This window comes from Trachypithecus francoisi, unplaced genomic scaffold, assembly GCF_009764315.1.
Source record: "Trachypithecus francoisi isolate TF-2019V2 unplaced genomic scaffold, Tfra_2.0 Lachesis_group9, whole genome shotgun sequence".
Taxonomy (NCBI): domain Eukaryota; kingdom Metazoa; phylum Chordata; class Mammalia; order Primates; family Cercopithecidae; genus Trachypithecus; species Trachypithecus francoisi.
Window position 1 is genome coordinate 66,830,748 of NW_022681474.1, and position 25,978 is coordinate 66,856,725.

The 25,978-nt window shown below is 38.2% G+C and overlaps 1 protein-coding gene across 2 annotated transcripts in view; it reads left to right on the forward strand.

Moving 5' to 3' along the window:
- CTNNA3 (catenin alpha 3) overlaps window positions 1–25,978 on the forward strand; it is a 1,797,749-nt gene that overhangs the window by 455,960 nt on the left and 1,315,811 nt on the right. For both annotated transcript variants that reach the window (XM_033209585.1, XM_033209586.1), the window contains exon 6: window positions 1,318–1,581. In XM_033209585.1, coding sequence (XP_033065476.1) covers window positions 1,318–1,581 — 264 coding nt within the window. The remainder of the gene's footprint in view (window positions 1–1,317; window positions 1,582–25,978) is intronic.

Consider the following 25,978-nt stretch of genomic DNA (forward strand, 5'->3'; position numbering starts at 1 on the left):
CAAAGATATGGATACCGATGCATTGCTATTAATTATTAATAATGGTTATTTGGATTTCAGCAGTTTTTCATGAATGTTTTTTCTGTTCCAGGATCTAATCCTCAGTACCACATTGCATTTAGTTATATCTCCCCAATCTTCTCTGGTCTGTGACAGTTTGTCAGTCAATCTCCTGTTTTTTATGATGTTAGTGGTCTTGAGGAACACTGCCCAGATGTCATTTAGGATGTTCACCAATCTCATTTTGTTTGTTGCTTTTCTCATAATTAGACTGGAATTATGGGTTCCTGGAGGGAATAACACAGAAATGGCATACTTTTCTTGTCACAGTATATCAAGGGGTACATGATATCCGTATGATATCACTGATGATGTTAAATTTCATCACTTGGTTAAGGTAGGGCTTGCCAGATTTTTTTCTTGTATCTTGAGCTAGGTCTGATCACCTATCACTTAGATAGAATATTCTGTTTTCTCTCTTCCATCCGATGTAATGCCATTCATTTACATTTACTGCAAATTGTCATCTCTGAAGAAATACCTTCTCTGGCCATTCAACCTAAAGCAGCTTTCTCCTTGCAAGTCAGTCTCTATGACACTTCACTTTTGTGTTTTCTTCACAGCATTTATTGTCACCTGAAATCATCTTGTATATTTGTTTATCTAGTTTATTTTTTGTCTGTAGGCCCTTTCCCCCCAAAAGAAAGAAGATCAAGGTCCTCGTAGGATTTTTTCATATCTGTACACTGGAGTCTAGCACAAGGGCTAGAATATGCTAAGTGCTCAGTAACTAATTGTTGAATAAATGTCAAAGAAAGAATGATATAGGATTAATTTATTAGTATTTCTGAAAAGGAAAAGAAATATAGCTGAATGGTGGTAGGTTTCATTTAGTGTTCTTAGTTGGTTTAATTTTAATGGAAAGGTTAAATGCAATTATCAACATCTATGGAATGAGGTAATCAGCGTCCTTGTAATTAAAGCTATCTTATAATGCACTTAATAATGTGAATGTCAGAGTGTTTTAGCTACTTATAAGGATTTGACTGACAAGGATTTGACTGAATAGTAATAGATCTTTACACATCTGCACTATTGGGACCTTTACTTGTTAACTGCATCATTGTTTATGCTGCAGAATTTTTATCAGAACCTGAAAGAATGTAGAAATAATAGATGCCCTTGATTATAACTTAAGCTGACTTCTTGATGTCTATTATCTTTTCATTTATACTTACTAAAAAATGAAGCTTTTTAATTTAAGTCTTTCCCCCATAACCCATTGTAAGATACCACTCTTTTTATTTCCCTTCTCAGGACTTAAAATCTCCAAATCAGAGAGATGAAATTGCAGGAGCCCGAGCCTCATTGAAGGAGAACTCTCCCCTCTTGCATTCAATTTGTTCAGCTTGTTTGGAGCATTCTGATGTTGCTTCCCTCAAAGCAAGCAAGGACACAGTTTGTGAAGAAATTCAGAATGCTCTCAGTGTAATTTCAAATGCTTCACAAGGGATCCAGAATATGACAACCCCACCAGAACCTCAGGCAGCAACTCTGGGAAGTGCCCTTGATGAGCTGGAGGTAAGTCGGGAGAAAGATAAAGTGTGATCTGATGTCCCAATACAGTAATAATAATAATAATAAAACAGAAGAAGATCCACATGTGGTGTTTAGAGCATGAGAAAATAAAAAATCCAGATTAGTCTCTATCACTTTCTTGAGTCTTCCAAAGAATTGATTAACAGGAAAATATTCTATTAGTATACTTCTGACTCCTGTACATCTCTGCCAAGGAAACCAATGAATTTGAAGTGTGATTATTAATTAGACTGAAATGATGACTTTCTTTCTTTCTTTTTTTTTTTTTTATTATACTTTAAGTTCTAGGGTACATGTGCATGACGTTTATATCATGTATAACTCCCCAATGCAATCCCTCCCTCCTCCCCCCTCCCCATGATAGGCCCCAGTGTGTGATGTTCCCCTTCCCGAGTCCAAGTGATCTCATTGTTCAGTTCCCACCTATGAGTGAGAACATGCGGTGTTTGGTTTTCTCTTCTTGTGATAGTTTGCTAAGAATGATGGTTTCCAGCTGCATCCATGTCCCTACAAAGGACGCAAACTCATCCTTTTTATGGCTGCATAGTATTCCATGGTGTATATGTGCCACATTTTCTTAATCCAGTCTGTCACAGATGGACATTTGGGTGATTCCAAGTCTTTGCTATTGTGAATAGTGCCGCAATAAACAAACGTGTGCATGTGTCTTTGTAGTAGAGTAATTTATAATCCTTTGGGTATATACCCAGTAGTGGGATGGCTGGGTCATATGGTACATCTAGTTCTAGATCCTTGAGGAATCGCCATACTGTTTTCCATAATGGTTGAACTAGTTTACAATCCCACCAACAGTGTAAAAGTGTTCCTATTTCTCCACATCCTCTCCAACACCTGTTGTTTCCTGACTTCTTAATGATTGCCATTCTAACTGGTGTGAGATGGTATCTCATTGTGGTTTTGATTTGCATTTCTCTGATGGCCAGTGATGATGAGCATTTTTTCATGTGTCTGTTGGCTGTATGGATGTCTTCTTTTGAGAAATGTCTGTTCATATCCTTTCCCCACTTTTTGATGGGGTTGTTTGCTTTTTTCTTGTATATTTGTTTGAGTTCTTTGTAGATTCTGGATATTAGCCCTTTGTCAGATGAGTAGGTTGCAAAAATTTTTTCCCATTCTGTAGGTTGCCTGTTCACTCTGATGGTAGTTTCTTTTGCTGTGCAAAAGCTCTTTAGTTTAATGAGATCCCATGTGTCAATTTTTGCTTTTGCTGCCGTTGCTTTTGGTGTTTTAGACATGAAGTCCTTGCCCATGCCTATGTCCTGAATGGTACTACCTAGATTTTCTTCTAGGGTTTTTATGGTATTAGGTCTAACATTTAAGTCTCTAATCCATCTTGAATTAATTTTCGTATAAGGGGTAAGGAAAGGATCCAGTTTCAGCTTTCTACTTATGGCTAGCCAATTTTCCCAGCACCATTTATTAAATAGGGAATCCTTTCCCCATTTCTTGTTTCTCTCAGGTTTGTCAAAGATCAGATGGCTGTAGATGTGTGGTATTATTTCTGAGGACTCTGTTCTGTTCCATTGGTCTATATCTCTGTTGTGGTACCAGTACCATGCTGTTTTGGTTACTGTAGCCTTGTAGTATAGTTTGAAGTCAGGTAGCGTGACGCCTCCGCTTTGTCCTTTTGACTTAGGATTGTCTTGGCAATGCGGGCTCTTTTTTGGTTCCATATGAACTTTAAAGCAGTTTTTTCCAATTCTGTGAAGAAAGTCATTGGTAGCTTGATGGGGATGGCATTGAATCTATAAATCACCTTGGGCAGTATGGCCATTTTCACGATATTGATTCTTCCTATCCATGAGCATGGTATGTTCTTCCATTTGTTTGTGTCCTCTTTGATTTCACTGAGCAGTGGTTTGTAGTTCTTCTTGAAGAGGTCCTTTACATCCCTTGTAAGCTGGATTCCTAGGTATTTGATTCTCTTTGAAGCAATTGTGAATGGAAGTTGATTCCTGATTTGGCTCTCTGCTTGTCTGTTACTGGTGTATAAGAATGCTTGTGATTTTTGCACATTAATTTTGTATCCTGAGACTTTGCTGAAGTTGCTTATCAGCTTAAGCAGATTTTGGGCTGAGACAATGGGGTTTTCTAAATATACAATCATGTCATCTGCAAACAGGGACAATTTGACTTCTTCTTTTCCTAACTGGATACCCTTGATTTCTTTCTCTTGCCTGATTGCCCTAGCCGGAACTTCCAACACTATGTTGAATAGGAGTGGTGAGAGAGGGCATCCCTGTCTTGTGCCAGTTTTCAAAGGGAATTTTTCCAGTTTTTGCCCATTCAGTATGATATTAGCTGTGGGTTTGTCATAAATAGCTCTTATTATTTTGAAGTACGTTCCATCAATACCAAATTTATTGAGCGTTTTTAGCATAAAGGGCTGTTGAATTTTGTCAAAAGCCTTTTCTGCATCTATTGAGATAATCATGTGGTTCTTGTCTTTGGTTCTGTTTATATGCTGGATTACGTTTATTGATTTGCGAATGTTGAACCAGCCTTGCATCCCAGGGATGAAGCCCACTTGATCATGGTGGATAAGCTTTTTGATGTGCTGCTGAATCCGGTTTGCCAGTATTTTATTGAGGATTTTTGCATCGATGTTCATCAGGGATATTGGTCTAAAATTCTCTCTTTTTGTTGTGTCTCTGCCAGGCTTTGGTATCAGGATGATGTTGGCCTCATAAAAAGAGTTAGGGAGGATTCCCTCTTTTTCTATTGATTGAAATAGTTTCAGAAGGAATGGTACCAGCTCCACCTTGTACCTCTGGTAGAATTCAGCTGTGAATCCATCTGGTCCTGGACTTTTTTTGGTCGGTAGGCTATTAATTGTTGCCTCAATTTCAGAGCCTGCTATTGGTCTATTCAGGGATTCAACTTCTTCCTGGTTTAGTCTTGGGAGAGTGTAAGTGTCCAGGAAATTATCCATTTCTTCTAGATTTTCTAGTTGATTTGCGTAGAGGTGTTTATAGTATTCTCTGATGGTAGTTTGTATTTCTGTGGGGTCGGTGGTGATATCCCCTTTATCATTTTTTATTGCGTCTATTTGATTCCTCTCTCTTTTCTTCTTTATTAGTCTAGCTAGCGGTCTGTCAATTTTGTTGATCTTTTCAAAAAACCAACTCCTGGATTCATTGATTTTTTGGAGGGTTTTTTGTGTCTCTATCTCCTTCAGTTCTGCTCTGATCTTAGTTATTTCTTGCCTTCTGCTAGCTTTTGAATGTGTTTGCTCTTGCCTCTCTAGTTCTTTTAATTGTGATGTTAGAGTGTCAATTTTAGATCTCTCCTGCTTTCTCTTGTGGGCATTTAGTGCTATAAATTTCCCTCTACACACTGCTTTAAATGTGTCCCAGAGATTCTGGTATGTTGTATCTTTGTTCTCATTGGTTTCAAAGAACATCTTTATTTCTGCTTTCATTTCGTTATGTACCCAGTAGTCATTCAGGAGCAGGTTGTTCAGTTTCCATGTAGTTGAGCGGTTTGGATTGAGTTTCTTAGTCCTGAGTTCTAGTTTGATTGCACTGTGGTCTGAGAGACAGTTTGTTATAATTTCTGTTCTTGTACATTTGCTGAGGAGTGCTTTACTTCCAATTATGTGGTCAATTTGGAATAAGTGCGATGTGGTGCTGAGAAGAATGTATATTCTGTTGATTTGGGGTGGAGAGTTCTATAGATGTCTATTAGGTCCGCTTGGTGCAGAGATGAGTTCAATTCCTGGATATCCTTGTTAACTTTCTGTCTCGTTGATCTGTCTAATGTTGACAGTGGAGTGTTGAAGTCTCCCATTATTATTGTATGGGAGTCTAAGTCTCTTTGTAGGTCTCTAAGGACTTGCTTTATGAATCTGGGTGCTCCTGTATTGGGTGCATATATATTTAGGAGAGTTAGCTCTTCCTGTTGAATTGATCCCTTTACCATGATGTAATGGCCTTCTTTGTCTCTTTTGATCTTTGATGGTTTAAAGTCTGTTTTATCAGAGACTAGGATCACAACCCCTGCTTTTTTTTGTTCTCCATTTGCTTGGTAGATCTTCCTCCATCCCTTTATTTTGAGCCTATGTATGTCTCTGCATGTGAGATGGGTCTCCTGAATACAGCAGACTGATGGGTCTTGACTCTTGATCCAGTTTGCCAGTCTGTGTCTTTTAATTGGAGCATTTAGTCCATTGACATTTAAGGTTAATATTGTTATGTGTGAACTTGATCCTGTCATTATGATATTAACTGGTTATTTTGCTCGTTAGTTGATGCAGTTTCTTCCTAGCCTCGATGGTCTTTACATTTTGGCATGTTTTTGCAATGGCTGGTACCGCTTGTTCCTTTCCATGTTTAGGGCTTCCTTCAGGGTCTCTTGTAAGGCAGGCCTGGTGGTGACAAAATCTCTAAGCATTTGCTTATCTGTAAGGGATTTTATTTCTCCTTCACTGATGAAGCTTAGTTTGGCTGGATATGAAATTCTGGGTTGAAAATTCTTTTCTTTAAGAACGTTGAATATTGGCCCCCACTCTCTTCTGGCTTGTAGAGTTTCTGCCGAGAGGTCTGCTGTTATTCTGATGGGCTTCCCTTTGTGGGTAACCCGACCTTTCTCTCTGGCTGCCCTTAAGATTTTTTCCTTCATTTCAACTTTGGTGAATCTGGCAATTATGTGTCTTGGAGTTGCTCTTCTGGAGGAGTATCTTTGTGGCGTTCTCTGTATTTCCTGAATTTGAATGTTGGCCTGCCCTACTAGGTTGGGGAAGTTCTCCTGGATGATATCCTGAAGAGTGTTTTCCAACTTGGATCCATTTTCCCCCTCGCTTTCAGGCACCCCAATCAGACGTAGATTTGGTCTTTTTACATAATCCCATACTTCTTGCAGGCTTTGTTCATTTCTTTTTCTTCTTTTTTCTTTTGGTTTCTCTTCTCGCTTCATTTCATTCATTTGATCCTCAATCGCTGATACTCTTTCTTCCAGTTGATCGAGTCGGTTACTGAAGCTTGTGCATTTGTCATGTATTTCTCGTGTCATGGTTTTCATCTCTGTCATTTCGTTTATGATCTTCTCTGCATTAATTAATCTAGCTGTCAATTCTTCCACTTTTTTTTCAAGATTTTTAGTTTCTTTGCGCTGGGTACGTAATTCCTCCTTTAGCTCTGAGAGGTTTGATGGAGTGAAGCCTTCTTCTCTCATCTCGTCAAAGTCATTCTCTGACCAGCTTTGATCCGTTGCTGGCGATGGGCTGCGCTCCTTTGCAGGGGGAGATGCGCTCTTATTTTTTGAATTTCCAGCTTTTCTGCCCTGCTTCTTCCCCATCTTTGTGGTTTTATCTGTCTCTGGACTTTGTTGATGGTGACGTACTGATGGGGTTTTGGTATAGGTGTCCTTCCTGTTGATAGTTTTCCGTCTGACAGTCAGAAGGACTGTCTGTTGGTCTGTTGGAGATTGCTTGAGGTCCACTCCAGACCCTGTTTGCCTGGGTATCAGCAGCAGAGGTTGCCGAAGATAGAATATTGCTGAACAGCGAGTGTACCTGTCTGATTCTTTCTTTGGAAGTTTCCTCTCAGGGTTGACGCCACCCTGTGAGGTGTGGGGTGTCAGACTGCCCCTAGTGGGGGATGTCTCCCAGCTAGGCTACTCAGGGGTCAGGGACCCACCTGAGCAGGCAGTCTGTCCGTTCTTGGATCTCAACCTCCGCGTTAGGAGATCCACGGCTCTTCCCAAAGCTGTCAGACAGAGTCGTTCGCGTCTGCACCGCCCCCGCTCTTTCCCCTAATGGGCTGCAGCTGTGCGCTGTCCGCAGAGGTAGAGTCTACAGAGACAGGCAGGCTTCCTTGAGCTGCTGTGAGCTCCACCCAGTTCGAGCTTCCCAGCGGCTTTGTTTACCTACTTAAGCCTCAGCAATGGCGGGCGCCCCTCCCCCAGCCTCGCTGCTGCCTTGCGGATAGATCGCCGCAGACGGCTGTGTTAGCAGTGAGGGAGGCTCCGTGGGCGTGGGACCCTCCCGGCCAGGTGTGGGATATATGCTCCTGGTGTGCCTGTTTCCTTAAAGCGCAGTATTGGGGTGGGAGTTACCCGATTTTCCAGGTGTTGTGTGTCTCAGTTCCCCTGGCTAGGAAAAAGGGATTCCTTTCCCCCTTGCGCTTCCAGGTGAGGCGATGCCTCGCCCTGCTTCAGCTCACACTGGTCAGGCTGCAGCAGCTGACCAGCACCGATTGTCCGGCACTCCCTAGAGAGATGACCCCAGTACCTCAGTTGAAAACGCAGAAATCACCGGTCTTCTGTGTCGCTCGCGCTGGGAGTTGGAGACTGGAGCTGCTCCTATTCGGCCATCTTGCTCCGCCCCCCGACTTTCTTTCATGTAGATCTACTTATGAAGCATAAGATTTATTTACTCCACAAATACTTATTGGTATTACTGTTCTATGTGCTTGGGACATGTCTGATCACTGCCTTTGACAAGTTTGTACATTTTAGCGAGTGACTATAGGCAAAAAATAAAACCAATAAACATTGTAGAGAACACAATTGTATAGTATGTTACATTGAGAAGGTGAGATAATGCCAAAACCTTGAAAGAGTTCAGGAATCAGGCAGATGAAGATCTAGAGCAAAGGCTCGAAGGTATGTGCTCCATGTTTAAGTGACAACATAAAAACCAGGGTGTCTGGGTGGAGAGAGCAAGGCAAGGAGTAGTAGGAGCTAAGGTTACAGAACCAAATATTGAGGGCAGTGTATGCCTTTAAGGACTTTGGCTTTTACTCCAAGTTAAAAGGGAATACACTGAAAGGTTTTAAGCAAAGGTATGACATGCTGAGACTTGTGTCTTAAAAGGACTATGATGGTTGCATAAGGAACATAGACTGAAGGAGAACAATGAGAGGAACTGAAAAACCAGGCCAGAGGCTATTGTAGTAACCCAGGTTGCATTTATACACTTTACATTAACCACTTCATGTTTTAGTTTAGACTAGAGTGGTGTTAGTGGACATCAGTGCTAAATTTTGTAAGTAGAGTCAACTGAATTTTGATAGAATGGATGTGGGACATGAGAGAAGGAAGGAGTCATGGCTAGTGTTGTAGGCTGGGTCCTCCAGAATCATACACAGAATGGAGTTTGGAAAACAAGGTGTTACATTTGGGAAGGAAAGACGGAGGGAGCGGGACTGGATAGAGGAAGGTCTACCTGAGATCTAGACCCACAAAGGCCTTCAAGACGCCACATCCCCTGTTATAGAAGAACTACTCACCTTCCACAACCATACCCTTGTAATTATTTTTCTAATTAGCTCTTTAGTTCTGTATATCATCTCTCTGATACTCACAACAGAACTGGCCAGTCAGCAGGGAGCTCTGGTGAGAGCATTGCCCTCCGGAGTGTACCTTGTCAGGCAGAAATGGCCAGGCCTGTATGTCTCTTTCAGTCACTGGATACAGGTTACCCTACCCTGGGAAGGGTATGACCTTTAGGGGCTTGAAACACTATATATACATACATACTGAGTATATATTACTTTCATGCCATGATAAAGCTGGAAAAAATTATAAGTTGAACCATTGTTAAGTCAAGTCAGGGACCATCTGTAGTCTGTATTTGGGGAGTGTCGAGTGTGATATGTTGAAATTTGCTAGAGTAGATGGATAGGATCATACAGGTTGATTATCCCTTATCTGAAATGCTTGGGACCAGAAGTGGTTTGGATTTTGGAATTTTTTGGATCTTGGAATATTTGCATATGGCTAATGAGTTATCCTGGGAATGGGATTGATGTGTAAACATGAAATGCATTTATGTTTCATATACATCCTATACACATAGCCTGAAGGTAATTTTATACAATATTTTAAATAATTTTGTGCATGAAATGATGTTTTGACTGCATTTTTTTTTATACTTTAAGTTCTAGGGTACATATGCACAATGTGCAGGTTTGTTACATATATATACATGTGCCATGTTGGTGTGCTACACCCATTAACTCATCATTTACATTAGGTATATCTCCTAATGCTATCCCTCCCCGCTACCCCCGCCTCATAATAGGACCTGGTGTGTGATGCTCCCCTTCCTGTGTCCAAGTGATCTCATTGTTCAATTCCCACCTATAAGTGAGAACATGCGGTATTTGGTTTTCTATTCTTGCGATAGTTTGCTGAGAATGATGGTTTCCAGCTGCATCCATGTCCCTACAAAGGACACGAACTCATCCTTTTTTATGGCTGCATAGTATTCCATGGTGTGTATGTGCCACATTTTTTTAATCCATTGACAGCATTTTAACTGCGACCTGTCACATGAATTTAGATGCTGAATTTTCCCCTTGTGCCATCACACTGGCATTCAAAAAGTTTTGGATTTTGGAGCATTTTGGATTTCGGATTTTTAAATTAGCAGTACTCAACCCGTATAGCACATTTTTCGTAGTACTAAACAGAACTGTGTCAGAGAATGCTCCCAGAAGAGCTCCAGTTTATCTCAGACAATGCATTCTATATTTTAGGATTATAGAAGAAGACATTTCCAAATCATTCCTTCTTCTAAGACCTCTTCTGTTTTCTCATTTTAGTTGAAAGTGACTGCTACAGGCACAAAATGGCAATGGTTGGAGAGGAGGAGAAAGTGTGCGTGGTGTGTGTGTGCATGTCTGTGTGTGTGTAACTTCGATGGGAGTGGGCATAGGCAGGGTAATAGAGTGTTCTCTTTCTTAAGAAAGGCAGACTCACTTGTTCTTCATGAGGCAGGAGGGAGTCCAAAAGATATTTCTCTGAGATCCTAATGAGGATTCTAAACTGTCTGAACAACCCTTGAAATTTAGTTCTAGTCGAAGATACAGATGCGCAAACTAGTAAAAAATGCCTAAGTTTTCTATATTTTTTATATCCAAGTTACAAATAGCTGCTGCGGCTGTCTGAACTAGATAAAGCAGAATTTATTGAGCATTTAACCTTTTTTAATGATTTGGTAAATTAAATGGTTGCACTTTTCATTATTTACAGGAAGCTGTATTGGTAAAACATCCAAAATAACCTTTGCTCTATTTTGCTCCTGCAAATATAATACTATGAAGTAAATTGATGCAGTAAATACTCTGTTGGGAGCAAGTCTCATTAAATGTTTATAGTGTGGAATGTATCAGAGTGCTTACTCACCAATCATGCTGAAGCTTTTGTTAAATTTTTCATTCTGGCCCTTGACTGGGTGTGGGTATGAAACCTGAAATTTATAAATGGAGAAAATAGAAGTTGAATTAGAACACTATACTGGCTAAATCAATTGATTTATTGGAAAGGCCAGTGTGAATTATAAGGGTTTTCTTCTGTATTGAGACTGAATGAGAGTTGAGAAGTGTCGAATTGTAGATTAAGACAATTTTGAAAATGTTTTGAAGCAAGAAACTTTGCCAATAAAAATTGCTTTGAAAATTCCAAGTCCATTGAGACATATTTTCTCCTGTGAGGAGGGAAAAAGCAGCTGTGGTCATTGTGGTACATAAGACTTATCTGAATCCTCATGCAATAAAGATGATAACAAATTATATGTATGTCTATTTTCTTATTTTCAAAGAGCTGTCATATTCACTTTTTAAAACCTTTTTTATATATTCATGTATCATCATTCATATAGTCATTGTTTACTGTTGTATCTCCAGCACCTAGAGTAATGCCCTAAATGTAGTAAGTGCTAGGTAAATATGAATGAATGAATATAATAATATGGCATGTCATTTTGTGATTTTGCAGTGAAAAGCATTTTTTCCTTACCCTTATTTTTTCTCCTTCCTCTGACTGAAAGTGGATGTATTTGGGGGTATATGGCTCTACTTTAACTTTTAACCAGGCCATGAATTTACAGAGATGGCAACTACCAGAAGCATGTGTAGGTGATACGCTACTCAGAATCCTTTCTGTGGTAAGGCAGCACAAAGAGAGAAAACCTTATATATATTCTCTTCTCTCAGCAGCTGTCCAGCCTTAGTCAGAGTTTCCTGTTACTTCCAAGATACTCTTTTACTACGGGTAATAATTTTGGGGAAGATACTCCTCATGTTCTTACATTTTTACCTTTAGGAGAAAACAGGATCTCTATCAGTCAGATTAGCATTTAGAAGCTAAAGAAGAAATAGACATCACTGGTATTTGGAGCACATCAATATGATTTTTTAAAATAGTTTGATTTCTAGATATATAGTGAGCTATAAGAACTAAAAGAGATGAAGAAAATATTTTTATATACATAAATATCTGATAAGTGAATTATGGAAATTATTTGAGGCTGATACAAAAAGCACAAAATCCTAACTAGTAAGCCAGCACCAGCATTGTGTTGGGGGATGGGGGAACTGCTTTTCAATTATGGCCTGGAGCTTGAACTTTGAAAGACTATGAACTGAAGACAAAAGATAAATTCTGTATCTTGCCAATTGGATAGTCCCATAAGATACATTTGCCTGTTACTGGGAATCTTTAAAATTTGACCACCTTGTTAGAGAAATGAAAAAAACACTAACCCAAATAGCAGAAGATATTGGGAGAACTTGACTAGCATAGCCTTGGCTCTGGGAAGCTCAGAATAAAGGAACAGAATCCATGTTGGAATTTTCTAGCCATAGGCCTGTCCTTATCTGGACTTTGGGTCAGCATTCATATTATCTGTGTAGCCTCTAAAACCCTGTCCAAAAATCTAATTTAAAATTGCCTTATCCCAACAATACCTCCAGAGATCTGCCAGAAGGAAACTCAAATTCTTTCTGCACTTTATACACAGCTTTCAAAAAATTCTCATACAGTTCCAAGGAAGATGGTTTTCACAAAAAACACAAATAAGCCATCTTGAGTAACTTCATAAAATGAGCAAACTACAGAATCCCCAATCTGCAAACACTGTAGATATTGAAATTATAAGGTACTGAAAAAAGTTAGTATTTTTGATATACATTATTCCCTAATGAGCATGTTGAAGGAAGAAAAGACTGTCAGCTATCTAAAATGAAAAACATAATGATGAAAAATTCAACGGTTAGGCAAAACATGTGATTAGATTAGAGAATTGGTGATCTGAAAGATCTGAAAAATATTTGAAGAGGTTACTTTGAGTTTCCCACAGAAAGTCACAGAAGTAAAAAATATTTTTTGAAAAGCAGTTAAGATATATGCCATGAAAAGTTCTAAAATATTCTAATATAAAATTCAGAAGAGAGAGAAGTATAAAACAGATAATGAGAATTTCCTAGCACTGATGGAAGTCACCATTCTCTATAGCTAAGGAGCCCAGTAAATCCCAAGCAAGATATATTTAAAGAAACCTATATTTACATGTGTCATAGTGAAACTGAAGAATGCCAAAGACCAAAAGGATATTTTTAAAAGAAAATAGGAAAAAAAGAATTACCTGTGAATGATGACTGATTACCTGTGAATGATAGCCGAGTTCTTAAACATGAATGCTACAAGACAGTAAATCATTCTCAGAGAAAATAACTGTTAACCTTGAGTTCAGTACATGATACAGCTATTTTTCAAGAAAAAAGATAAATATATTTTTACCCAGTCCCAAACATGAATAGTTTATTGTCAACAACTTTTCACTGCAGAAATTGTTAAAGAAAAATAAAAAATTATCATATAACAAGGGTGTAAATGCAGGAATTTGTAAGCAGAGGAAATGGTAAATATAAGTGTTTATTACTGCTTACATATTACTTTTTATAAATGATTAATAACTATGTATACTTTATATAATTAATATAGAATGATGGTGTCTGGAAACACAGTGTATAATTAGGATGAATAGAATCATAGTTAAAAGTTCTAGGGTCTTTATATATTTTTGGGAGAAGGATAAAAATATTGACTTATGGGGCGGAGCAAGATGGCCGAATAGGAACAGCTCCAGTCTGCAACTCCCAGCGCGAGCGACACAGAAGACCGGTGATTTCTGCATTTTCAACTGAGGTACTGGGGTCATCTCACTAGGGAGTGCCGGACAATCGGTGCTGGTCAGCTGCTGCAGCCTGACCAGCGAGAGCTGAAGCAGGGCGAGGCATCGCCTCACCTGGGAAGCGCAAGGGGGAAGGGAATCCCTTTTCCTAGCCAGGGGAACTGAGACACACAACACCTGGAAAATCGGGTAACTCCCACCCCAATACTGCACTTTAAGCAAACGGGCACACCAGGAGCATATATCCCACACCTGGACGGGAGGGTCCCACGGCCATGGAGCCTCCCTCATTGCTAACACAGCAGTCTGTGGCAATCTAACCGCAAGGCAGCAGCGAGGCTGGGGGAGGGGCGCCCGCCATTGCTGAGCGCCCCTTAAGTAGGTAACAAAGTAGGTAAACAAAGCTGCTGGGGAGCTTCAACTGGGTGGAGCTCACAGGAGCTCAAGGAAACCTGCCTGTCTCTGTAGACTCCACCTCTGGGGACAGGGCACAGCTAAAAAACAACAGGGGAAGCAGCAGAGGCCTGTGCACACAGGAACGACTCTGTCGGACAGCTTTGAAGAGAGCAGTGGATCTCCCAAAACGGAGGTTGAGATCTGAGAACGGACAGACTGCCTGCTCAAGTGGGTCCCTGACCCCTGAGTAGCCTAACTGGGAGACATCCCCCACTAGGGGCAGTCTGACACCCCACACCTCACAGGGTGGAGTACACCCCTGAGAGGAAGCTTCCAAAGGAAGAATCAGACAGGTACACTCGCTGTTCAGCAATATTCTATCTTCTGCAACCTCTGCTGCTGATACCCAGGCAAACAGGGTCTGGAGTGGACCTCAAGCAATCTCCAACAGACCTACAGCTGAGGGTCCTGACTGTCAGAAGGAAAACTATCAAACAGGAAGGACAGCTATACCAAAACCCCATCAGTACATCACCATCATCAAAGACCAGAGACAGATAAAACCACAAAGATGGGGAAAAAGCAGGGCAGAAAAGCTGGAAATTCAAAAAATAAGAGCGCATCTCCCCCTGCAAAGGAGTGCAGCCCATCGCCAGCAACGGATCAAAGCTGGTCAGAGAATGACTTTGACGAGATGAGAGAAGAAGGCTTCAGTCCATTAAACTTCTCAGAGCTAAAGGAGGAATTACGTACCCAGCGCAAAGAAACTAAAAATCTTGAAAAAAGAGTGGAAGAATTGACAGCCAGACTAATTAATGCAGAGAAGGTCATAAACGAAATGACAGAGATGAAAACCATGACACGAGAAATATGCAACAAATGCACAAGCTTCAGTAACGGACTCGATCAACTGGAAGAAAGAGTATCAGCGATTGAGGATCAAATGAATGAAATGAAGCGAGAGGAGAAACCAAAAGAAAAAAGAAGAAAAAGAAATGAACAAAGCCTGCAAGAAGTATGGGATTATGTAAAAAGACCAAATCTACGTCTGATTGGGGTGCCTGAAAGTGAGGGGGAAAATGGATCCAAGTTGGAAAACACTCTTCAGGATATCATCCAGAGAACTTCCCCAACCTAGTAGGGCAGGCCAACATTCAAATTCAGGAAATACAGAGAACGCCACAAAGATACTCCTCCAGAAGAGCAACTCCAAGACACATAATTGCCAGATTCACCAAAGTTGAAATGAAGAAAAAATCTTAAGGGCAGCCAGAGAGAAAGGTCGGGTACCCACAAAGGGAAGCCCATCAGACTAACAGCAGATCTCTCGCGCAGAAACTCTACAAGCCAGAAGAGAGTGGGGACCAATATTCAACGTTCTTAAAGAAAAGAATTTTAAACTCAGAATTTCATATCCAGCCAAACTAAGTTGCATAAGTGAAGGAGAAATAAAATACTTTACAGATAAGCAAATGCTTAGAGATTTTGTCACCACCGGGCCTGCCTTACAAGAGACCCTGAAGGAAGCCCTAAACATGGAAAGGAACAAGCGGTACCAGCCATTGCAAAAACATGCCAAAATGTAAAGACCATCAAGGCTAGGAAGAAACTGCATCAACTAACGAGCAAAATAACCAGTTAATATCATAATGGCTGGATCAAGTTCACACATAACAATATTAACCTTAAATGTAAATGGACTAAATGCTCCAATTAAAAGACACAGACTGGCAAACTGGATAAAGAGTCAAGACCCATCAGTTTGCTGTATTCAGGAGACCATCTCACATGCAGAGACATACATAGGCTCAAAATAAAGGGATGGAGGAAGATCTACCAAGCAAATGGAGAACAAAAAAAAGCAGGGGTTGTGATCCTAGTCTCTGATAAAACAGACTTTAAACCATCAAAGATCAAAAGAGACAAAGAAGGCCATTACATAATGGTAAAGGGATCAATTCAACAGGAAGAGCTAACTATCCTAAATATATAGGCACCCAATACAGGAGCACCCAGATTCATAAAGAAAGTCCTTAGAGACTTACAAAGAGACATAGACTCCCATACAATAATAATGGGAGACTTCAACACTCCACTGTCAACATTAGACAGATCAACGAGACAGAAAGTTAACAAGGATATCCAGGAATTGAACTCATCTCTGCACCAAGCGGACCTAATAGACATCTATAGAACTCTCCACCCCAAATCAACAGAATATACATTCTTCTCAGCACCACATCGCACTTATTCCAAAATTGACCACATAATTGGAAGTAAAGCACTCCTCAGCAAATGTACAAGAACAGAAATTATAACAAACTGTCTCTCAGACCACAGTGCAACAAACTAGAACTCAGGACTAAGAAACTCAATCAAAACGCTCAACTACATGGAAACTGAATAACCTGCTCCTGAATGACTACTGGGTACATAACAAAATGAAAGCAGAAATAAAGATGTTCTTTGAAACCAATGAGAACAAAGATACAACATACCAGAATCTCTGGGACACATTTAAAGCAGTGTGTAGAGGGAAATTTATAGCACTAAATGCCCCCAAGAGAAAGCAGGAAAGATCTAAAATTGACACTCTAACATCACAATTAAAAGAACTAGAGAGGCAAGAGCAAACACATTCAAAAGCTAGCAGAAGGCAAGAAATGACTGAGATCAGAGCAGAACTGAAGGAGATAGAGACACAAAAAACCCTCCAAAAAATCAATGAATCCAGGAGTTGGCTTTTTGAAAAGATCAACAAAATTGACAGACTGCTAGCAAGACTAATAAAGAAGAAAAGAGAGAGGAATCAAATAGACACAATAAAAAATGATAAAGGGGATATCACCACTGACCCACAGAAATAAAACTACCACAAGAGAATACTATAAACACCTCTACACAAATCAACTAGAAAATCTAGAAGAAATGGATAATTTACTGGACACCTTACACTCTCCAAGATTAAACCAGGAAGAAGTTGAATCCCTGAATAGACCAATAGCAGGCTCTGAAATTGAGGCAACAATTAATAGCCTACCACCAAAAAAAGTCCAGGACCAGATGGATTCACAGCTGAATTCTACCAGAGGTACAAGGAGGAGCTGGTACCATTCCTTCTGAAACTATTCCAATCAATAGAAAAAGAGGGAATCCTCCCTAACTCATTTATGAGGCCAACATCATCCTGATACCAAAGCCTGGCAGAGACACAACAAAAAAAGAGAATTTTAGACCAATATCCCTGATGAACATCGATGCAAAAATCCTCAATAAAATACTGGCAAACTGGATTCAGCAGCACATCAAAAAGCTTATCCACCATGATCAAGTGGGCTTCATCCCTGGGATGCAAGGCTGGTTCAACATTCGCAAATCAATAAACGTAATCCAGCATATAAACAGAACCAAAGACAAGAACCCCATGATTATCTCAATAGATGCAGAAAAGGCTTTTGACAAAATTCAACAGCCCTTCATGCTAAAAACGCTCAATAAATTCCGTATTGATGGAACGTACCTCAAAATAATAAGAGCTATTTATGACAAACTCACAGCTAATATCATACTGAATGGGCAAAAACTGGAAAAATTCCCTTTGAAAACTGGCACAAGACAGGGATGCCCTCTCTCACCACTCCTATTCAACATAGTGTTGGAAGTTCCGGCTAGGGCAATCAGGCAAGAGAAAGAAATCAAGGGTATTCAGTTAGGAAAATAAGAAGTCAAATTGTCCCTGTTTGCAGATGACATGATTGTGTATTTAGAAAACCCCATTGTCTCAGCCCAAAATCTCCTTAAGCTGATAAGCAACTTCAGCAAAGTCTCAGGATACAAAATTAATGTGCAAAAATCACAAGCATTCTTATACACCAGTAACAGACAAGCAGAGAGCCAAATCAGGAATCAACTTCCATTCACAATTGCTTCAAAGAGAATCAAATACCTAGGAATCCAACTTACAAAGGATGTAAAGGACCTCTTCAAGGAGAACTACAAACCACTGCTCAGTGAAATAAAAGAGGACACTAACAAATGGAAGAACATACCATGCTCATGGATAGGAAGAATCAATATTGTGAAAATGGCTATACTGCCCAAGGTTATTTATAGATTCAATGCCATCCCCATCAAGGTACCAATGAGTTTCTTCACAGAATTGGAAAAAACTGCTTTTAAGTTCATATGGAACCAAAAAAGAGCCCGCATTGCCAAGACCATCCTAAGTCAAAAGGACAAAGCTGGAGGCGTCACGCTACCTGACTTCAAACTATACTACAAGGCTACAGTAACCAAAACAGCATGGTACTGGTACCAAAACAGAGCTAGACCAATGGAACAGAACAGAGTCCTCAGAAATAATACCAACATCTACAGCCATCTGATATTTGACAAACCTGAGAGAAACAAGAAATGGGGAAAGGATTCCCTATTTAATAAATGGTGCTGGGAAAATTGGCTAGCCATAAGTAGAGAGCTGAAACTGGATCCTTTCCTTACTCCTTGTACGAAGATTAATTCAAGATGGATTAAAGACTTAAATGTTAGACCTAATACCATAAAAACCCTAGAAGAAAATCTAGGTAGTACCATTCAGGACATAGGCATGGGCAAGGACTTCATGTCTAAAACACCAAAAGAAACAGCAGCAAAAGGCAAAATTGACAAATGGGATCTAATTAAACTAAAGAGCTTCTGCACAGCAAAAGAAACTACCATCAGAGTGAACAGGCAACCTACAGAATGGGAGAAAATTTTTGCAATCTACTCATCTGACAAAGGGCTAATATCCAGAATCTACAAAGAACTGAAACAAATCTACAAGAAAAAGACAAACAACCCCATCAAAAAGTGGGCAAAGAATATGAACAGACATTTCTCAAAAGAAGACATTCATACAGCCAACAGACACATGAAAAAATGCTCATCATCACTCGCCATCAGAGAAATGCAAATCAAAACCACAATGAGATACCATCTCACACCAGTTAGAATGGCAATCATTAAAAAATCAGGAAACAACAGGTGTTGGAGAGGATGTGGAGAAATAGGAACACTTTTACACTGTTGGTGGGATTGTAAACTAGTTCAACATTATGGAAAACAGTATGGCAATTCCTCAAGGATCTAGAACTAGATGTACCATATGACCCAGCCATCCCACTACTGGGTATATACCCAAAGGATTATAAATATTCTACTACAAAGACACATGCACACGTATGTTTATTGCGGCACTATTCACAATAGCAAAGACTTGGAATCAACCCAAATGTCCATCAGTGACAGACTGGATTAAGAAAATGTGGCACATATACACCATAGAATACTATGCAGCCATAAAAAAGGATGAGTTTGCGTCCTTTGTAGGGACATGGATGCAGCTGGAAACCATCATTCTTAGCAAACTATCACAAGAAGAGAAAACCAAACACCGCATGTTCTTACTCATAGTTGGGAACTGAACAATGAGATCACTTGGACTCGGGAAGGGGAACATCACACACCGGGGCCTATCATGGGGAGGGGGGAGTGGGGAGGGATTGCATTGGGGTGTTATACATGATATAAATGATGAATTGATGGGTGCTGACGAGTTGATGGATGCAGCACACCAACATGGCACATGTATACATATGTAAGAAACCTGCACATTATGCACATGTACCCTAGAACTTAAAGTATAATAAAAATAAATAAAAAAAAATTGACTTATGTTAGGCATTTATCTTAAAAAGCATGTTAAAATGTCTAGAGTAACTACTAAAAATGTATAGTCATAGACTGTATAATTGCCAAATATGGCAAAGGAAAAATGCAATGAGAAAATAAGAAACTCAGTGTGTCCAAAAGAAGAAAAGAATGGAGGAAAAAACACTATGGAAAAAGAAGTATGTACACACAGTAGAAAGTATAATAAAATAAATCCAAATATTCTTGGAATCATCATAAATGTAAAAAGAAAACCTAAACTCTCCAAAGACAAAAGACTGACAGCTTAGAATGTAAAACAAAATCTAGCTATATGGTGTTTATAAAAAGCACATCTAAAACTTAAGAATCAAGATAGTTTGAAAGTCAAAGGATAACAAGATATCCAACAAACTCTAACTGAAGAAAGCTGGTATAGCTATATCAATACTAGTAAAAATGCTAATGACTGTTACTATCTACTGATAAGAGAATAAATTCACCAGGAGGTTGTAACACATTCTTTTCAAGGACACATGGAAAATCAACAAAAATTGACTGCATACTGAGTCAATGATTTTCCAAGCGCTTTTATATAGGCCACCTAGAAATGTATTTAGGTAAATAAGTGAAATTACCCTACTATTTGGAATCTTTTTTGAAAACCACATCTGTATTAACTACTGGGTCATGAATAAATTATAATTGAAAGTAAAAAATACTTATAACTGAGAAATAATGATAATGTATAATAACAACAAAACTTGAGAGATATAGCTAAAGGGAGTACATAGAAGGAAATTTCTCACCTATACATGCTTATATTAGGAAAGAAGAAAGCTGGATATTAAGGAACTAAGTTTGCACTTGGTGTATGAAATAGACAATATAAAAAACCCGGAAGGAAAAAATTAATAAAGGTAAGAATAGAAATTAGTTAAATGACAAACAAAGATACAGTAGAGAAGATCAACAAAGCCAAAAGTGTATTATTTGTAAAGACCAATAAAATTGACCAACTGCTGGTGAGATAAATTAGGAATACTGAATGCAGACAAAAAAACAACATGTAAGAGTGAAAGTCAGAAGAGAAGTCATAACTACAGGGTTATGACTACATATTAAATATTATAAATACTAAAACACTAAAAATATGAACAAATTTATACTGATAAAAGTGAAAATTTGGATGAAATGGAAAAATTCCTAAGAAAATATAAATTGACAAAACTGACTCAAGTATAGATAATATGAATGAAATAATTAAATAGAATTAGTAGTTAACAGTTTTTACTGAAAGCAAATAGGAGGCTCTGATAGTGTGATAGAATACTACAAACTCTTCCAGGAATATGTAAATGTATTTTTATAGCAGTGTCCTGAGAATAGAAAAAAAAAAAAGCTCTCCAATTCCTTACATGAAATTGGTGAAGCAAGTGTGAAACGACACTACACAGGTGAGATAAGTAAGGAAATTCACATGTCAATCTAATTTATGAAATGAGATGCAAAAATTTCAAACAAAATATGAGTAAATTGTTTAGCACTAGATAAAAAAGTCGTTATGACAAAGTTGAATTTATTCCAGGAATGTAATGTTAGTTCAACATTAGAACATTTACTGATGGTATTCACCTCATTAACAAGTTAAAAGAGAAAAACTATATAATAATCTCAGTAGATACAGAAAACATTTGAAAAATTCAATATAATTTATTTAAAACTTCTAGAAAGCTAGGAACAGAAGTGAGTTTTCTTAACTTGATGAAGGGTTTCTGTAAATTTCTACAGTAAACTTCATAGTTAAATTTGAGTAATTAAAAACACTCCCTTTAAACTTAGACATGAGGCCATAAAGAATAAAAATGAGTAAATTATAGTAATGCATATCAATATGAATGATACCAAAACATAAAGCTTTACCATAAAAGAGCAAGCTATATAAGAATTCATACAGCATTTTTACTTTTATATAAAGGCTCACACAAGCAAAACTAAACAACACAGTTCTCGTGGTACTGGCATATCTAGTAAGATATAAAGAGAAGGAAGAGAATGATTTATGCAAAATTGAGGAGTGGAGGAGTAGGGAGAAAGAGGTTGCATAGACACATCAGGAGCTTTAAAGCTACTGAGCATACTGTTTTTCTGAAGCTGGGTTAGTAGATGGATGTGTGTTGTGTTCTTTATTCATACATTCTCTTACGTTTGAGGTAGTTAATGAAATTTAATAAAGTGTGTTAAAATGGGTGGTAAATCTGAGAATAAGTGCTACAACAATGTACTGTTTGTATTTAACAAATATTTATTAATTCTATTTTCTGTGTAATTAATGTCTGTGTGAGCCCTTGTGCTAGGTACTGGCTTAATACAAATGTAAGGTACTAGCGTCTCACATTTGTACTATTTAGGGTGTTTATCTGCACATTTTATTAGTAGTATCAAATTGCTTTGTAGAGCACATAGGTCAGGAGTTATTGTGTACTTTATAGAGGAGCAAACTACTCTTCTGTCAGGTTGTATAACTTGTCCAAAGTCAAATAAACAGGAATTAGAAGAGTTACAACTTGAACACGTATTTTGTGAGCCCTCCCAACAATTACTCTTTCCAAATAATGCTCTTGTGACAAATGATGGACACTGTTGGAATACAATTAAGTCTTGAGTTTATTATGTTTATTTGTTTATGCATCTGTCTTTACTACTGGATGAGTTCTATGAGTAGAGGAATAATGCCTTATTCATATTTATATTGTCACTACTTAGCAAGGTGCCAGGTACATAGTAATTGCTTAAAACATATTTATTGAAAAAGCAATGAATTGTTGGTATTTTAGAACCTGGTGTGAGGTTTTAATGCATCTAATAAATATTTACCCAATAAAAGGAGGACAACATCTCCTTTATCTTGATGATTAAATAAAACACATAGATAGTAATGATTATTAGACCTTGTTTGTTCTTGGCTTCTTGGGACTCTTAGACCCATGATGTACATGGTATTATAGATAATGTTCAAGGTTTGCTATTATATGGACCTGATGTCAAGCTTGGAGAAAACTCTGGTAGCCAGATATAGTAATTTTTTTTTCTCCAAAACTTGAAAAAGCCAAAACAAATCCAGAGCAAAGTTTTAAAAACAAATTCTTATAAAATGTTTGTATCATGAGTCTCATGACCATCAGTTAACCATCAATATTTATTAATTACTCGTTCTCTATTTCCACATTGTCATGTGCTTCATGGGAGCTAGAAAAGAAGTAAAAATAAAAAGCCTCCAGTCCTAAAAATTGCATACCTATTCAGGAGATGAGAATACCATAAATCAAGCATTAAAAGCTAGCACAACACTTCCTTTAGATTCTCACTCACATGACACAGGTTGGGCTTTCTTGGATGCTGCCTCCTTGATGATGTTTAGCCTTAGTGTTAATTTAGCGTTAGTTAGGGAGCATACTTGTGAGCAATGCAAAATGAGAAAAGGCATGAAGGAAAAATAAATATGAGTGCTGATGAAGGGATTGTATAATAGGAGCAGATAATTCACACTGACTACTGATTGAAATTTATAGAGGACCTCAAAATAGAACTGTTTTTATTTTTGTTTATTATTTTTTATTGAGCCCCCCCATATGCAGTATGGAAAGTTGATTTGATGTATAGAACTTCACACACAACAGAGAATGCATATCTTTCAAATAGCTATGGAAAAAGAAAACCTCAATAAAAGAGTCACCAGAAAAAAGTATGTGAGGTGCATGTTAATTAGCTTGATTCAGTCATTCCTCAATGCATAAATATATCAAAGTGTCAAGTTGTATTCCACAGATATTTACAAAAAAGAGGCAATAGATGAACGACATTAGGAACACGTGTCTTCTTTTTTGTTTTAGTTTGAATTTTAAAAATCTGACTTTTTAAATTTTCTTCTCTGTAAAGAATTTTCTTTTTAGTAATTAAGACTACTATTTCATTACTTTAATTACGTTCTGCTTTTATTTTTATTTTTATTTTTCAGATGGAATCTCACTCTGTCACCTGGGCTGGAGTGCAGTGACACAATCTCAGTTCACTGCAATCTCTGCCTCCCAGGTTCAAGCAATTCTTCTGCCTCAGCCTCCTAAGTAGCTGGGACTACAGGTTCATGCCATCATGCCTGGCTAATTTTTTGTATTTTTAGTAGAGACGGGTTTCACCGTGTCAGCTAGATTGGTGTCAATCTCCTGACCTTGTGGTCCACCTGCTTTGCCCTCCCAAAGTGCTGGGATTACAGGTGTGAGCCACTGCACCTGGTCTGCTTTTATTTTTATTAACTTATATTTTCTAATTTCTTAGGTTAATTTATTGATCTTTTATAATATCTTGAATATGTTTATTTAGTTAATTTTTAGTCTCTCTTTTTCTGTTTTTCTTACTTGGTTTTTTTCTTTTGTAAACTCATTCAGGGTGTTAGCTTTCCTCTGAACACCTTATGTTTAATAAGCAGTACTTTTATCTGTATTTTTAAAAAACGGGTGTTAGCTTTAACTTAGTTTTTTTTTGTCTTATACTACTAGAAGTGTGTTTTAAAATTTTTTAAATTGGTTTCTGGTGTTTTAAAATTGTTTTTTGTTTGTTTTTGTCATCCTTTAAAATTAATTTCTAGTTTTACTGAATTTTGGTCAGCAAATATAGACTTTATTTTGGAAAATGTTTGGAATTTTTTGGGGGGAACACTGAAATTTTTTGTGGCTTAATTCATGCTTTGAAAGCCATATTTATATATATTTTAAAAAATTGTGTATTCTCTCTTTGGGAGGAAGTTTTAAAAATTCTTAATTGTAATAAATAAATTGTCTTCATTTTTACTCCTGTTTCACCTGTTTGAGAGAGGTGAGTTGAAGTCTTTCACATTACAGCAAAATACCATTTTCTCCTTGTATTTCTAGTGGTATTTTGTTCCATACATTTAAAAACCTCTATTAGGTCTGCACGGTGGCTCATGCTTATAATCCTACACTTTGGGATGCCAAGGCAGGTGGATCACCCGAGATTAGGAGGTTGAGACCAACCTAGCCAACATGGTGAAACCCCATCTCTACTAAAAATACAAAAATTAGACAGACACGATGGTGTGTGCCTGTAAACCCAGCTACTTGGGAAGCTGAGGCAAGAGAATCTCTTGAACCTGGGAGGTGGAGGTTGCAGTGAGCCAAGATCGCACCACTGCACTCCAGTCTGGTGACAGAGTGAGACTCTGTCTCAACAACAACAGCAACAACAACAACAAAAACACCCTATATTATTAGATTTAGAAGTTTTCTTGATTCCTATGACCTCCTGGTGGAAGGTACCTTTTATTATTATAAAATGTTCCTCTTTATTTTGTTTAATAGTGTCTACTCTGATTCAATTTGTCTAGTGTTAATATTGATGTTCTTGGCTTCCTTTTTATTAGCATTTTCCTGGTGTATCTTTGACAATAATTTTATTCATGCCTAGATTAATTAATTTCATAAGGAATACATGAATGTATTCTTATAATTATACAATTATGGAAATAAAGAAAAAAGTTAATGTCTCTTTTCACTTTACCTCCATTCAATTCTTACTGCCAGTGATAACTGCAATTAAGGACTTGGTATATATTTTCCAGACCCTTTTCTAGGCAGAGACACATTTTTTTCCTCTTCTAAAACTCTTATTAAGATGAATGTTGGCCTGTCTGGATGAGTCTTGTGGCTTTTAATTTTTGTCTCATACTTTGCATATCCTTTCCATTCTGGGAGAATTTTTGGCTTTCTTTTCTGGTCACTGATTTTGATGTTAGCTATTTTCATTCTGCTCTTTAAGTCTTCAACTGTCTAGTTTTTATTTTTGCAATACCATTTTAAATTTCCAAGAATACTGGTGGTGTTTTCTGTGGTTTTTTTTTTTTTTCTTTTTCTTTTTTGAGACAGAGTCTTGCTCTTTCACCCAGGCTGGAGTGCAGTGGCGTGATCTCGGCTCACTGCAACCTCCGCCTCCCAGGTACAAGCAAGTCTCTGCCTCAGCCTCCCAAGTAGCTGGGACTGCAGGCACCCGCCACCACGCCTGGCTAATTTTTCTTTAAAATTTATTTTTAGTTGAGACGTGGTTTCACCATCTTGGCCAGGCTGGTCTTGAACTCCTGACCTCGTGATCCACCTCAGCCTTCCAACTGCTAGGATTACAGTCATGAGCCACCGTGCCCGGTCTGGCTGTTCTTATAGCTGTGATAAACATTTAAATCTCTTTTAGAATATTAATTATACTAATTATATTTCCTTAAGTTCTTCTGTTTGTTGACTTTGGGAACTCTTAATTCTGTTGTTGTTTCTCAAATGTTTGGTGACT